Genomic DNA, 16,038 nt, shown 5'->3' with positions numbered 1-16,038 from the left:
TTTTTCGTTAATACAATTAATTTTTAAACATTTTTACCATACAATTAAAATAATTTTTAATAATGAATTCGGTATTTCAATAGTACTAACACCTACACACATAAATTTTTAAATTTAATTAATTATTCTTAACGAAGTTGATAATCTATAGGCTAACATTATTCTTCCTATACATATATATTATTTTAAGATAGTTTAAAAGTACTTATAAGTATGTGTCAAATACTTTTATGGAATATTCGACAAAGGTATATTCAAAGAATTTTTTTTGAATATTCCGAGGTACTACGTACACGAATGAACTCAGTATATTCGGTACGAGAATATTCTTTGAAGTATATGCAAAGAACATGAAATTTAGAGTGTTTTTCATGGTACATGCTATGCTTGTACTACGCATATACTAAAAAGAATATACTCCGACGAATGTTGGTAGTATATATGCTTTGAACATAATGCGAACATCATTGTTATGTGGGCACTGAACACGGGAAAGAACTGAGGGAGAAATATGTCTAGCAGTGGACGCGATTGGTTGATTGATGATGCTAAAAAGTTTCTATAAATTATTTTTGATATCTTTTGTTATTTATTACCAATATTACACACAAAGTGTCTTGCTCCTTAATGTTAATTTATTGCATTTTCCTATGTGGGCACATTTATTGTTTTTCCCTGTTTAAAAATTCCTATTAATTATGAGCCATTATTTTAAAACAATGTCTGCGGAAGGATTAACAGTCCACAGAGAGTTGAAACATCACTCGAAGGACGCCGCTTAATGTCTTCGCTCGAGTTTGTGCACTGGAGCTTTGTTTACGGGAAGCAATGCTCTGGCGACCTCATTTTAGAAGTTTTCATACAAACAATTTGACTGTTGGTTTTACACAATGCTTTTGAATTTGGCTGCTATTGATATTTTACGATTTATGGAAAAATCACATAAATTTTAATGGTTGTGGGTATAGAAGTGATAAATTACAAGTTACACCAGGAAACGAAGCCGAAAAAGCACTTGAAAAATTACTGGTTGATATTTTTTAACTAAATTATTTGGGAGAAGTCAATAGAAAAGGCGTATCATGTAGTGGGTACAGAAATTTTTACTGCGCCGTATTTTATTAATATTTAAGAAGAAAAATGACCTTTTCCATTCATTTCGATATCTATTGCGAAAAATCTATACGTTGTAGATGAAAACATTCAACAGACGACTTTCTTAAAAATACTTTCTCTATAAAGAGAGATTTTCTAAATAAAAAAATGTTAATAATAGTAGGGGAGGAAGGTATGCTAAATTTGCAGTTACCCGAACGCTATTGGGTCCTAAAACCAAAAAAAGTTAAGGTAATTAAGTTTTCCATAAAGTGGGAGACTTTTCATTTTTTAATTTAATTTTCCATTTCCAACAATTTTTTTTTCGAATATAGCGCCATCTATCTAAAATTCGAAAAAATGTCTCGAATAAAAGTTGCTTATTTTTACTAGACCTGGATCCCGCGTACCAAAAAAAATTAATTAATAGCAAGCTAAAAATTTGTAAATAGCTTATAAGGGTATCTAGTCGGACAAACTTTGATTTATGGGAACACTGGAACAGGGGAAGTTTTAATTGTGGAACGTGATTTTAATTGTGGAACGTGTCATCCTGACAAGTTTATGATTGTGAAAACTAGCAGGTTGCTTTTAACTTTATTCAATAGCATACTTTATATAATATATGAAAAACGTTTTGTCCCACAAATATATTGGGCATTTTAATAAGTCTGACCCGTAGAACATTTCAAGTGACAGAAATTATGTTGGTGACAAATAGCAGTCTGATTTTTGCATAAGAGTTTAATGAAAGGGTCACAAATCAATTGGAAGTTCTGTCCGACAAAATACATGAGACGTTTTTGTAGTCTGACGTTCGAAGCCTGTAACCTGTTCCACAATTAAAACTTCCCCTGTTCCAGTGTTCCCATACATCAAAATTTGTTAGACTAGACACCGTTAAGCTATTAACAAATTTTCAGCTTGCTATTAATGAACTTTTTTTTGATACGCGGGATCCAGGCGGAATACGTAAAGAATCCAAATCTGCAATAAAAATTGGGGGCTCCTATTTAAGATTTTAAAGTAACCCCCGACCCCACCTCCGTGGGGGTGTTTGGTGCCATTCGATAGATTTTTAAAATATTGAATACGTGTATATTTTGAAGATTTTCTATCTGATGTTCATTTTGTGAAATATCGCGGGGTTCGTATTTAAAATTTTAAATTTACCCCACCCCTCTTCGTGGGTTGTCGTGTTTAGTATCATTGGATAGATTTTTGAAAAATATTGAACACGTATTTTTTAGTTTTTCGATCTGACGTTTATTTCGCGAAATATTCGCTTTTTTTGTGAAACTTTGTGACACCCATTTCCTTACTCCCCGCTCAACGTAAGATTTTTGAAATATACACTATTTGCATGTACTTACCTTATCTTAATCAGTGGCGGATCCAAGGGGGGTGTCACGGGGGTCATGACCCCCATCCCAGACTAAAAATATCAATTCAATAATCCTAAAAAAAACCGAAAGACGTCAAACAAAAAAATTTTTAGGCCCATCCAAAAAATAATTGAAAACCCACTTATCCTAGGGGTGGTAAGACTAAGTGACCTTGCATCAGAGAAAAGTAATTAATTCACCCTCAAAGTCCGTGCCCCCGTCCCCCGCCAAAATTTGTAGATCCGCCACTGATCTTAATCTGACGATCGGACTATTGCGAAGGCTTTCCGATCTTCTGCAATGTGGAATAATTATCCTGCATTTGATATCTCCAGTCCATTCACGACTTATTATTTTTTAACCAAGAAAATTGTTTTCGTCCTACAAGTCTACGATCCACTATTTTGCCTTTAAGGATTAGTTGTAATACTTTATATCTATTTATTCTCACTATATGTCCCAGGAAAGATATTTTCCGGTGTTTAGCAGCCTTTAGCAACTCCCTGTCTTTATTGACCATGCTTAGTACTACTTCTTCATTAGTTTTTCTTGCTATACGAGGTATCTTCAGCATCCGTCTATGAATCCACATTTCCGATACTTCAATTCTATTCATGATCAATACTTTTAGCGTCCGCACCTCTGCACTATACAAAAGTACAGACCAAACATATATCACTTAACCATTCTTTGTCTTAGTTCCAAATTGAGATGATTATTGCTATCCTTCGTTTTATTTCCATCTCTGGATCTGGATGCATAGGTATTTGTTTTTGTGGGCTCTTTGGTAGTTTAAGACACATTCAAAAATATTTCTATAATATTCTTAGTCCTCAATATAATTCCTTCTATAGTAGAACATATTTCCTTGTGATATTTGAATAAACTGTGGTTTCCTACCATGTTTCTTATTTTCGCTGAGAATCAGAGTAAAATAGATGCGATAAATCATACAATAAAAATGTGTACCATACGTTAAATTTTTGGATGGTGCTAGAAAGGTCACCAAAGGATACACTTCTAGCGCCATTCAAAAAAAATTACGTATGGTAGGTACACATTTTTATGGCTCCACGTGTAGAGTAATCTTCCTTCACGAACGCACTCAATTAATTTTTCGTCCTCCATGCTAACAAAAGTGACGAAACAAATGACAAGAATGTAGACTGAAAACAGATGGCTGACTGACTGTGTCATACGCTCACCACCCATGCAGTCCGGTCCAGTCAAGATAAAGGATAAAGTCACAATCTTGATCGCTGGCGGAGCGACCGGACAGGCAGTGACTGTGACTGTACCGTACCCGTGCGTGGAAATTACCTCATTGGAAAACCTCAGAAGCAATATTGACTATACCGTCTCCGACTGTGACGTGACTGTTGGTCTGAATCAACCTTTAAGTGAATTTACATTAGTCCAGAAAGCCACTGCGCATCCGCTAGGAAAATATTCCGATTCGGATTTTTTGCACAATCTTACTCAAAAAAGACCCCTTTTAACAAATGTGCATGTTACAGGACCAAAAGTTGGTCAAACATTTTTTATAAGTTTTTTTTTTGTTTTTTTCCTAAAATTATTTTTTTTGTATGGAACAAAGTTTTTTTTAGGGTTTTTGGATCATTCCAAACAGAAAAGGTCTTTAGTGACTTTTCCCTAAAGTTGATAGTTTTTGACATATAAGCGATTAAAAATTGAAAAATTGAGAAATCGGCCATTTTTAAATTTCAAACACTATGTGAAAAACTTAAAATTTGAATGTTACCAAGGTAGGTAGATATTCTTTAAACATCGATTGATGAAATCCCGAAGAGTTTTTGCAATACATTATTCAAAACTCCTTTGTTTTTTAATTCTAATCACGCGTGCGCGACACTATTTTTCACCGTTGCATGTGTATGTGTATAGTATACAGTATGGTGCAAATGAAAGGAATAAATTCGTTATTTCGTAAACCGGCGACTTTAAGGAGAAATCCCGAAACAGGTCGATTTTTATTTTTAAGTTATGATATTGTGGCATATATGGTATACTAGTGACGTCATGCGTCTGGGCGTGATGACCTAATCGATGATTTTTTTAAATAATAAGAATATGGGTCGTGTGGTAGCTCATTTGAAAGGTTCTTCAATTCTCTATTCAGTAATGTAAACATTTACATGATTATTTATACAGGGTGTCCAAAAAATTTTTATTAAATTAAATTATTTGACAAAAAAAGAAGTAGAAGGACACCCTGTATAAATAATTATATAAATGTTTATAATACTAGATAGAGAATTGAAGAACCTTTCAAATGAGCTAGCACACGACCCCTATTCTTATGTAAAAAAATCATCGATTACGTCATCACGCCCAGATGGTTGACGTCACTAGTATACCATATATGCCACAATATCATAACTTAAAAATAAAAATCGCCCTGTTTTGGGATTTTTCCTTAAAGTCGCCGGTTTACTTAATAACGAATTTATTCCTTTCATTTGCATCATACTGTCGGTGGAAAATAGTGTCGCGCACGCTTGATTAGCAATTAAAAAACAAAGGAGTTTTGAATATTTTATTGCAAAAAACTCTTCGAGGTTTCATCAATAGATGTTTAAAGAATATCTACCTACCTCGGCAACATTCAAATTTTCAGTTTTTCACATAGTTTTTGAGGGTTAAAAATGGCCGATTTCGCAATTTTTCAATTTTTAATCGCTTATATGCCAAAAACTATCTTAGAGCAATGTCACTACAGACCTTTTCTGTTTGGAATGATCCAAAAAACCTAAAAAACTTTGTTCCATGCAAAAAAAAATAATTTTAGGAAAAAACAAAAAAAAAGGTTTAAAAATGTTTGACCCACTTTTGGTCCTGGCAACATGCAAATTGGTTAAAGTGGTCCTTTTTGAGTAAGATTGTGCAAAAAATCCGAATCGGAATATTTTTCCTAGCGGATGCGCAGTGGCTTTCTGGACTACATGCAATTCGGAGCTGTGACTTAATATCTAGTATGCCTTTTTAGATTTCAAACCATAAAGTACTATAAATGATATATTGTTACTAAAATAAGTTTGTTAACAATTTGTTATGTTTTCTTTATCGATGCGGTCGCAGTGCGGGTGCCTCAACTCGATCATCCCATCGACTACCCTCTCCCAGTGCAATGCCATCCCGATGGTACACCCTGCTGGCTCTACCTTTTCCCGACCAACAAATAGGCCGAAGGGAGTTCTCTCGAAGCTATCGGTCGCATAGGGCCGGTTACTTTTCCAACCCAATTTAGCGAGTACCTGAAGACTTAGCATTTAAAAACGGTGAGATAAAGGCTTGAGAGAAACCCGCACTGCACTGCATGCATCGCCTTGCACTAAAATAGTAGCACGATCCTTAGCTTATAATTTTTTTAACAATTTAGATTGGGACATGCTTATAAATTAGTTATTTTATATTTAGTATTTAGAGTAATATATGGTTGTTGAACTGAAATGCATCTTTGGTCAGGTTAGCCTTGAAAGCAATAATTATTCTAATAACTCAACTGACGTGCTGAATGTTAATTATGTTTGTAAACGTCACAATGAACAGTTTTTATCATTGCTATTAGTACATTCTTTCACGGTTTTTTGCTCTAAATTTTAAAGAACCGCTTGGATTGACATGATATTTGGCATACGTATAGCTTATATGTCAAAGAAAATAAGTGATATTGTGCCGATGTGTGCTTTTGTCCTGGGGGTGACTTTCACCCCCTTTTGGGGGTGAAAAAATATATGTCCAAAATAATTCCGAAAATGGGTAAACTGACTAATTTTAAGTAACTTTTGTTCTATAGAGCTTTTTCGCCAAGTCAACACTTTTCGAGTTATTTGCAAGTGAATATGTTCATTTTTCAAGAAAATAACCACATTTTTAGACGGTTTTTCGGAAATAACTCAAAAAGTAAGTATTTTGTCGAAAAAAACGTTCTTAGCAAAAATATAGCCTATAAAAAGTAAAAAAATGGTGTACGCGTTAGGTCTCTGGATCTCGTAGAACCAGAGTTATAGCCAATGAAAAATAGATTCATATTCACCAAATTTCAAATAGAATATTTCGACGTGAAATATCCAAAAAATTAAACACTTTTTGGGGAAAACCCAATTTAACTTTTTTAAAGTGTTTAAAAAATATATTTATTTCTGTTTTTACAAAAAGCTTCTAGCATTAAATTTAAGCAAGTTACGCTCAAAATAAAGTTGGTCCCTTTTGTTGTTGCAAAAAAAAATCGGGAAGACCACCCCCTAATTAGCAACTTACATTAAATTAATCGTTACCGCTCCACAAATTATTTTACTTATGTTGTGTTTATGTGATCAGTAAGTTTCATCGATTCAAAGTGCTTATTTTTGAAAAAAATTGGTTTCAAAGTAAAATTTTTAAAAATATTAATTTTGAAAAATATGCTTTTTTTTATAAATAACCTAAAAACTGGTAGAGATACCAAAAATCTCTAAAAACAAAAAAAGTCAACATTGGTTTTCTGAATATCAGGTATTTTTTTGTTTTTCTGTTAGACAAAAATGTATTAAGATTTAGTGTTTCTAAATTTGCATACATTCATGCTCACTGACTCGTTCAACCTCTTTTAACTACAGCCCTTTCAATAATAAGGACTTTAAACAGATGAAACTTACAAATCATATAAACAATACATATACGAGTCAAGAAACTTGTAAAGTCGTAACGATTAAGTTCATTTAAGATACTAATTAGGGGGTGATTTTCTAGATTTTTTTACCAAAACAAAATAAGACTAATTTATTTTGAGTGTAACTGGTTTACTTTTGATGCTAGAAATTATTTTTATTTAGCAAAAATGAAGCTTTTTTTAAACACTTTAAATAAGTTGTAATGAGTTTTCCCCGAAATGTGCTTCATTTTTGGTTATTTCACGTTAAAGTATTCCATTTGGAATTTGACGAATATGAACCTATTTTTCATTAGCTATAACTCTGCTTCTACTAGGTATAGAGACATGCTATATACACCATTTTTTTTTAAATTTATTACAGGCTATATTTTTGCTAAGAATGTTTTTTCGACAAAATACTTACTGTTTGAGTTATTTGCGAAAAACCATCTAAAAGCGTTGTTATTTTGTTGAAAAAAATGAACATATTCACTGCCAAATAACTCGAAAAGTATTGACTTGGTGAAAAAACTCTATGGAACAAAAGCTACTTCAAATTAGCCAGTTTATCCATTTCCTGACTTACTTTGGACGAATATTTTTTCACCCCCAAGAGGGGGTGAAAACCACCCCCAGGGAAAAAGAACATATCGGCACAATATCACTTTTTTTCTTTGACTTGTTAGCTATGTGTATGCCAAATTTCATGTCAATCCAAGCGGTTCTTTAAAATTTAGAGGTTTTGCAATATTTTACCGTTAAAGAACGGACTATATTAATTTGATTTACCCCAGCTGTGGGCGAAAAAAGGTGTTATAATTCAGGAATTTTTGAAACCTATCAGGTGTTGTAAAAGTCGAAGCCAGGAATAACTTCTATTAAAATGTAACCAAAAATTTAAGGAGCTTTTTTATTTATGACGTTTTTCATTTGTTAAATTTGCAATTCTTAAAGATTTTTTAATTTTGCAGCTTATGATATTAATTTTAGAGAAAAACTTTAAAATTGAAAGTTGTAGTAAATTAAAAAACGTACAATTTGAGCTATGGCAAGTTTAATTTCGTTAATTTGTTGATGCAAAATAGCCTGCGATAGATCCAGAATGGCCGTTTTTTGCAATTGCTTTATTTATTGTTAAAATAGATTTTTATTTTTTAGGGCTTTAAAATAAAGAGCTTTCAATTCTAAACAAAAAAAAAATTGAGAAGCCCGATTGGCAAACTTGTTGCTTAGATATTATAAATTGTTTATCCCCAAAGGTAACTTTTTGAAAAAAAAATCGTAGACAGGTAATGCAAGATCCATTCTCCTTCTAAAGAGTTATATTTTAATATTCTGATGTAAATAAATGCGTAAAATGTTTTTTAATCTCCAATTTTGGGGTTTAAATATAAGGGGGTAAATTTCGTTATAATAAATATTTAAAATTGAAGCGGCCCTATACATCCTATGAGTTTTTAACTTACAGATTATTCTTGCTGAAAACAAAACTAGGATTAAAAAAAAAATAAAACGACCAACTGAAGCCGAGATAATTGTTTTGTTTTCTTAATTCGTAGTGACTTTATTTATAACTAAAATTATTTCACAGTCATTGACTAAAGAAAGACATACTACCTTTAAATAAAAATTACTTTAAAAGAAATCACGATTTTTGCTTCAAATTTTAAAGAACGGCTTGGATTGACATGAAATTTGGCATACACATATACAAACATGTCAAAGAAGAAAAGTGATATTAGGCCGATGTGTGCTTCTGCACTGGGGGTGAGTTTTATCCCTTATGAGGGCTGAAAAAATAAACGTTCAAAAATAAGTCCGGAAATGGATAAACTGACCAATTCTGAACAACTTTTGTTCTATAGCATTTTTTCACGCTTAGTAAAACAATTATCTCGGCTTCAGTTGGTCGTAGAAAATTTTTATTTCTTTTTAAATCTTCGTTTTGTTTTCAGCAACAATAATCTGTAAGTTAGAAACTCATAGGATGTATCGGGCCGCTTCAATTTTAAATGTTTATAACGGAATTTGCCCCCTTATTTTCAAACCCAAAAATAAGAGGCTGAAAAATATTTTACGCATTTATTTACATCAGAATATGAAAATATAACTCTTTAAAAGGAGAGTGCATCTTGCATCAACTCTCAACGATTTTTTTCAAAAAGTTATAGCCTTCGATATTTAACCTCTCGGGATAAACAATGTATATTATCTAAGCAACAAGTTCGCCAATCAGGTTTTTAAATTTTTTTTATGTTTGGAATTGAAAGGTCTTCATTTTAAGGTCTTAAATAATAAACAAGTTATTTTAACAATAAATAATGCAATGGCAGCTATGTACGCCGTTGCTCCCGCTTGGCGGCGCTAGTGTAGGAAAACGGGGTCCCGGTATGTGCCAGATTTCATGGCTTAGAAATATTAGAGACTGCACCGGCGTGATTCAACATCTTTGTTTAGAGCCGCATTGGACAGGGACAGATTTGGCAGTGTAGTCGCTAACCTCCACTAAAGGAGAAAGCACCACAAGAAGATGTTTTAATCATTTTAAAGCACATTTAAAGGTAGCAAATCACTTAAATTTTCAGTTATCAACTTGTTTATATTATTTTTGATGACGCTAGGTTAGGTTTGGTCAGGTTATATTTTGGTCACTAAAAAATATTGAGAACTTGAGAATTATTTCAAATGATTATTTCACATTTTTCTATACCTATTATTATTTCAAATGTATTTTTTTTAATTTTCACTCCATAAAAAAGCGATTGTAGATGTGGCAACAGTGTGAATGTATATAAACTTGCATATCTTAATCTCTGCGTTTATAATTAATTTTGATCTGAATTTTATAGTGAAGTATTCTATTTTTTAGAGCCGAATCTAGGGGCAATACGTAATCTGTTTCAACAAAATGTTTATTGCAGATACGTGCATTTATTGTCGGCACATATTTATCCCTTCCTATTGCTACAATCCACTTTTTTGCCATCAGATCATCTTTTTGAAACCTGTGTCCTGATGTTCTCGATGAGCACAAATGCACAGCACAACATTGAGGGATTTTATTTTCTCAAGTTTAATTCACACAGCGAAACAAATATGCAATATTTACTTAGAAATATATTAATTTGAAGTGTTGACGTAATTTGACGTGATCTCCAACTACACGAGCGCCACCTACGTTCAGCTTTTCAGATTAGCTGCAAAAAACGGCCATTTTGGACCTTTCGGAGGCTGTTTTGCAATAACAAATTAACTAAATAAAACTTGCCATAGCTCAAATTGTAGGTATTTTAATTTATTACAACTTTCAATTTATAAGTTTTGTATTACGAGTAGTTTGACTTTATGTTTTTATAAACTGCTCGTCAAAAGTTAGGGATATAGAAAATTTTGATGATTTTCATAGTCGATTTTTTCGCGAACAGACGGATTCCGCTATTTTTTTATTTTAGATTTTTATTTAGTATTTACACAATTGTGGAAAGGTTTACTCAAACTTATTTTTTGTACTTATACCGGGTTGAAGAAAAGAAATGTTTTTCTTATGTTAAGTTTAAGACACCCTGTAGGGAAAACGAGGTACAAATGTGAGTATACATCATAATCGTATTGTAGTCTTATGTTTAGTGAACATGTTGTTGTTTGAATGTGATATCTTTAGAAAGAAAAAAAAAATAGACGGTTTTGTAATTTAACATGGGTTTTAACCAAAACAAAAATTTGAGACACCTTGTAGGGAGAAAAAGGCACAAAGGTGAGTATACCTCGATATTATGTTGTAGTCTCGTATTTTGTGAATATTTTATTTTTTTAATTTCTCTGATATATTTAATAACAAAGAAACTAGACGGTATTACTCTTTAATTAGTCCGTTCTTTAACGGTAAAATATTGCAAAACCTCTAAATTTTAAAGAACCGCTTGGATTGACATGAAATTTGGCATACACATAGTTAACAAGTCAAAGAAAAAAAGTGATGTTGTGCCGATATGTGCTTTTGCCCTGGGGGTGGTTTTCACCCCCTCTTGGGGTGAAAAAATATTCGTCCAAAGAAAGTCAGGAAATCGATAAACTGGCTAATTTTAAGTAACTTTTGTTCTATAGAGTTTTTTCACTAAGTCAATACTTTTCGAGTTATTTGGCAGTCAATATGTTCATTTTTTCAACAAAATAACCACGCTTTTAGACGGTTTTTCGCAAATAACTCAAATAGTAAGTATTTTGTCGAAAAAACATTCATAGCAAAAATATAGCCTGTAAAACATTTAAAAAAATGGTGTATATATCACGTCTCTAAACCTAGTAACAGCAGAGTTATAGCTAATGAAAAATAGGTTCATATTCGTCAAACTCCAAATGGTATACTTTAACGTGAAATAACCAAAAAATGAAGCACATTTCGGGGAAAACTCATTACAACTTATTTAAAGTGTTTAAAAAAAGCTTCATTTCTGTTTTCTAAAAAAATTCTAGCATCAAAATTAAACAAGTTACGCTCAAAATAAAGTTAGTCCCTTTTGGTTTTGGTAAAAAAATCGAGAAAATCACCCCCTAATTAGTATCTTAAATGAACTTAATTGTTACGACTTCACAAGTTTCTTGACTCGTGTATATATTGTTTATATGATCTGTAAGTTTCATCGGTTCAAATTCCTTATTATTGAAAGGGCTGTAGTTAAAAGGGGTTGAACGAGTCACTGATCACGAATGTATGCAAATTTAGAAACACCAAATCTTAATCAATTTTTGTCTAACAGAAAAACAAAAAAATGCATGATATTCAGAAAAGTAAATCTGACTTTTTTTGTTTTCCGAGATTTTTGGTATCTCTAACAATTTTTAAGTTATTTTGAAAAAAAGCATATGTTTCAAAATTTAAATTTTTAAAAATTTTACTTTGAAACCAAATTTTTTCAAAAATAAGCACTTTAAATCGATGAAACTTACAAGATCATATAAACACAACATAAGTTAAATAATTTGTGGAGCGGTAACGAATAATTTCATTTAATGTGCTAATTAGGGGGTGGTCTTTCCGATTTTTTTTTGCAAAAACAAAAGGGGCCAACTTTATTTTGAGCGTAACTTGCTTAAATTTAATGCTAGAAACTTTTTGTAAAAGCAGAAATGAAGCTTTTTTTAAACACTTATAATGGGTTTTCCCTAAAAACTGCTTAATTTTTGTATATTTTACGTCGAAATATTCTATTTGAAATTTGGTGAATATGAATCTATTTTTCATTGGCTATAACTCTGGTTCTACGAGATCCAGAGACCTAACGAGTACACCATTTTTTTACTTTTTTATAGGCTATATTTTTGCTAAGAACGGTTTTTTCGACAAAATACTTACTTTTTGAGTTATTTCCGAAAAACCATCTAAAAATGTGGTTATTTTGTTGAAAAATGAACATATTCACTCGCAAATAACTCGAAAAGTGTTGACTTGGCGCAAAAGCTCTATAGAACAAAAGTTACTTAAAATTAGTCAGTTTACCCATTTCCGGACTTATTTTTGACATATATTTTTTCACCCCCAAGATTGGGTGAAAGTCACCCCCAGGGCAAAAGCACACATCGGCACAATATCACTTTTTTTCTTTGACATGTAAGATATACGTATGCCAAATTTCATGTCAATCCAAGCGGTTCTTTAAAATTTAGAGCAAAAACCGTGAAAGAATGGACTAAATATGTGTTTCCATGGTTTACATGTGTGATGTGATGCATGTCGTCAGTTAAAAACATATTAAAGAGTAATACCGTCTAGTTTCTTTGCTATTAAAGATATTAAAAAAATTAAAAAAATTAAATATTCACAAAATATGAAACTACAACATGGTATTGAGGTATACTCACCTTTGTGCCTTTTTCTCCCTACAAGGTGTCTCAAACTTTTGTTTCGGTTAAAACACATGTTAAATTACAAAACCGTCTATTTTTTTTTTGTTTCTAAAGTTATCAGGGACATTCAAAAAACAAAATTTTCACAAAACATAAGACTACAATACGATTTTGATGTATACTCACATTTGTTCCTCGTCCTCCCTACAGGGCGTCTCAAACTTAACATAAGAAAAACATTTCTTTTCTTCCACCCGGTATAAGTACAAAAAAAAAGTTTGAGTAACCCTTTGCATACCTGTGTAAATACTAAAGAAAAATCTAAAATAATAAAAAAATTAGCGGAATCCGTTAATCTCTTCACGAAAAAATCTACTATGAAAATTCAGCAGAATTTTCTATATCCCTAACTTTTGACGAGCAGTTTATTCAACAGTGTATAACGTAAAAGATTAGTGCTAATCACACTTTTTTCTATTTCAGAAACCAAAGTGCCAAACATTACCGTCATCGAGCTTCCCCTGACTGTAACACAGTAGCCTCCTTTGATTCTTCCAGCTCGGAATCTCGTAATGGAGGTCTTAACCGTTATTACCGACAAGCCTGGGAAAATCTCCACGAGTCTGCTGGCTCCAAAGCTGGTTTGCGCGTAGCCAATGCCTCCAATCACTCCCCACTGCGTAGAAAAGAAACCCTCGATGAACCTTATCGGACCGAGCGACATCGGGATGGATCTGAAATGGTAGTATCTGACGTGTATAGTGCTAAAGGTGCAGAAAAAAAGAGGCATCACCATCATCACCACCACCACGAAGGTAGACCACACAAAGAGGGAAGGGAATGGCGCGATTCGCGACCTCCTCCTCACAGAGAGCATAAGAGATATTGACAACCTTGCATGGTAATCACAGTACAATACGAAGAGTAACTTTTATCCTTTTGAACTGCTTCTTAGTGAAGTGTTGTGAACTCGACATGACTGTTTATGGTTCCACTGACGGAACAAAAAAAACAAGGTGTAATTCATCCTAGACTGTTGCAAATATAATTATTACTTAAGTACTTCTTTAAAAGGTACTTACAGTATTAACTAGGAGTATATAATAAAGTAAAAAAGCTATTCTAAAATTTGGCGTAGATATCATTGTAATTCTTTTTCTATTCCGATTTCAAATATTATTATGATGTCGAGTTAAATCGGCACCATATAAAAAACTTTTTTATTTTTAGTTTTTTGGTACTGTATGTTCTAAAACCTAAAATGCAATCATCAAATACTAATTTTTTTCAGCCATATGTGGATATTCTAACTCTTACATAAAAGTCATACTTTTTGACAAAATGCGTATATGTATGACTAATAACATTTAATATATAATGATAATTGTATTCTAGGTTTTAACCTTCGGAGTACGAAGACTGGGTCAAGCGTGACCCGAAATTCACTTATTTCTTAATATTTTATGAAATAATTTTTTTACAAATCCGATTGATCGTAAGTTCTCCTTATTTGTTTCAATCTATTTTTTCGTATATAATTCGTGAACATGCAAATTACAGTTTTTCCTCTACGTAACATCTATGATGCCGGGTCACTCCTGACCCGGTCTTCGGATTTCGAAAAATATTTTTAATATGTTTTTAGGTACACGTAAATCGCAGCCGTCTCTGTTTACGGGTATACGTATTCAAATATATGGCCGGAGCGAATTTACCTATGCCCGTTTTCTGTAAGGTATTAAAATCTGGCCGCCGGAGCGAACTAGTATATACCCATGGGAAACCATCTTAAAAAATTTAAATACAATAATTTAGGATTATAATTGTTATGTTTGTTTGTTTTTTGTTGAATTAAAGATACTGTTTATTAATACTGACTATTTAAAACATCCTTATAAATAAATTGAGAATGGGTCACGCTTGACCCATCTTCGTAATCTAAGTAAGTCAAATAATCTCCGTACTCCGAAGGTTAAAGTATGTATAACTAATTATACAGGGTGTCCTAAAAATTAGCGGGACGGTCGATTATTTCACGAAATGAAAATCGCATTGAAAAACTGAAAAATACGTGTTGAAAATTTTTCAAAAATCTATCAAATGACACCAAACACTACCCCCCACTCCACCCCCTGAAGGTGGAGTGGGGAGTAACTTTAAAATATTAAATAGGAACCCTCATTTTTTATTGTGGATTTGGATTTCTTATGAAAAAATAAGCAACACTTATTCAAGACATTTTTTAGAATTTTTGATAGATGGCAATAGATTATCGGAAAAATACTATTTGTTAGCGCCATCTCTTAACAATTCTAATAAATGTTACTTATTTTTTCACGAGGAATCCAAATCTGCAACAAATTCAGATTTGGAAAAAATAGGGTTGTTCCTATTTAAAATTTTAAAGTTCTTCCTTACCACACCTCCATGGGATGTAGTTAGGAGTTTCTTGTTTGGTGTCATTCGATAGAATTTTGAAAAAATATTAAAAATCTGTTTTTGGTTTTCCATTCGGAAGTGTATTAGAATTAGTGTATTAATTTACTTAGAATATAACGATAAAGTATAACTAACGATGGAAACGATGGTAACTGTGAAGCAGAAGTTCGGAGACGTATTGGTATGGCAAAAAATGCGATGAGTCGCCTAACTAAAGATAGGAAAGACAGATCTATCTCTAAAAATATCAAGATGAGACTGGTGAATGCCCTTGTATTCTCAATATTTCTATACGGAGCAGAGATTTGGACTCTTCGCGCATGCGAGCGCCAAAAAAAAAATGATGCCTTTGAGATGTGGTGCTGGAGAAGAATGCTGGGCATACCTTGGACAGCTCATAGGACAAATGTTTCCATTCTAAACCAACTCAATATTAAAAAAAAGGCTGTCCATAATATCAACGAATTCTGCAATTCTTTGGTCATGTGGTTCGCAGAGGTGACGACAGTTTGGAGAGATTAATTGTTTCTGGAAACGTCCCGGGGAGAAGAAAAAGAGGACGATCACCAACTAGATGGTCTGACCAAATAAAGCATTCAGCTGGAAACTCATTCTGCGAAG

The 16,038-nt window shown here is 32.6% G+C and overlaps 1 protein-coding gene across 1 annotated transcript in view; it reads left to right on the top strand.

The window, feature by feature from the left end:
- The window catches only part of LOC126890346 (uncharacterized), a 481,113-nt gene extending 465,081 nt beyond the window's left edge, over positions 1–16,032 (top strand). Inside the window, exon 11 of the mRNA XM_050659218.1 lies at positions 13,462–16,032. Within this exon, the coding sequence (XP_050515175.1) occupies positions 13,462–13,867 (406 nt within the window). The 3' untranslated portion in view covers positions 13,868–16,032. The remainder of the gene's footprint in view (positions 1–13,461) is intronic.
- The last annotated feature ends 6 nt before the right edge of the window (positions 16,033–16,038 follow it).

Source organism: Diabrotica virgifera, chromosome 8 (assembly GCF_917563875.1).
Source record: "Diabrotica virgifera virgifera chromosome 8, PGI_DIABVI_V3a".
NCBI classification, from domain to species: Eukaryota; Metazoa; Arthropoda; class Insecta; order Coleoptera; family Chrysomelidae; genus Diabrotica; species Diabrotica virgifera.
Note: the sequence above shows the minus strand (reverse complement) of the source record. Positions and strands in the feature narration are given on the sequence as shown.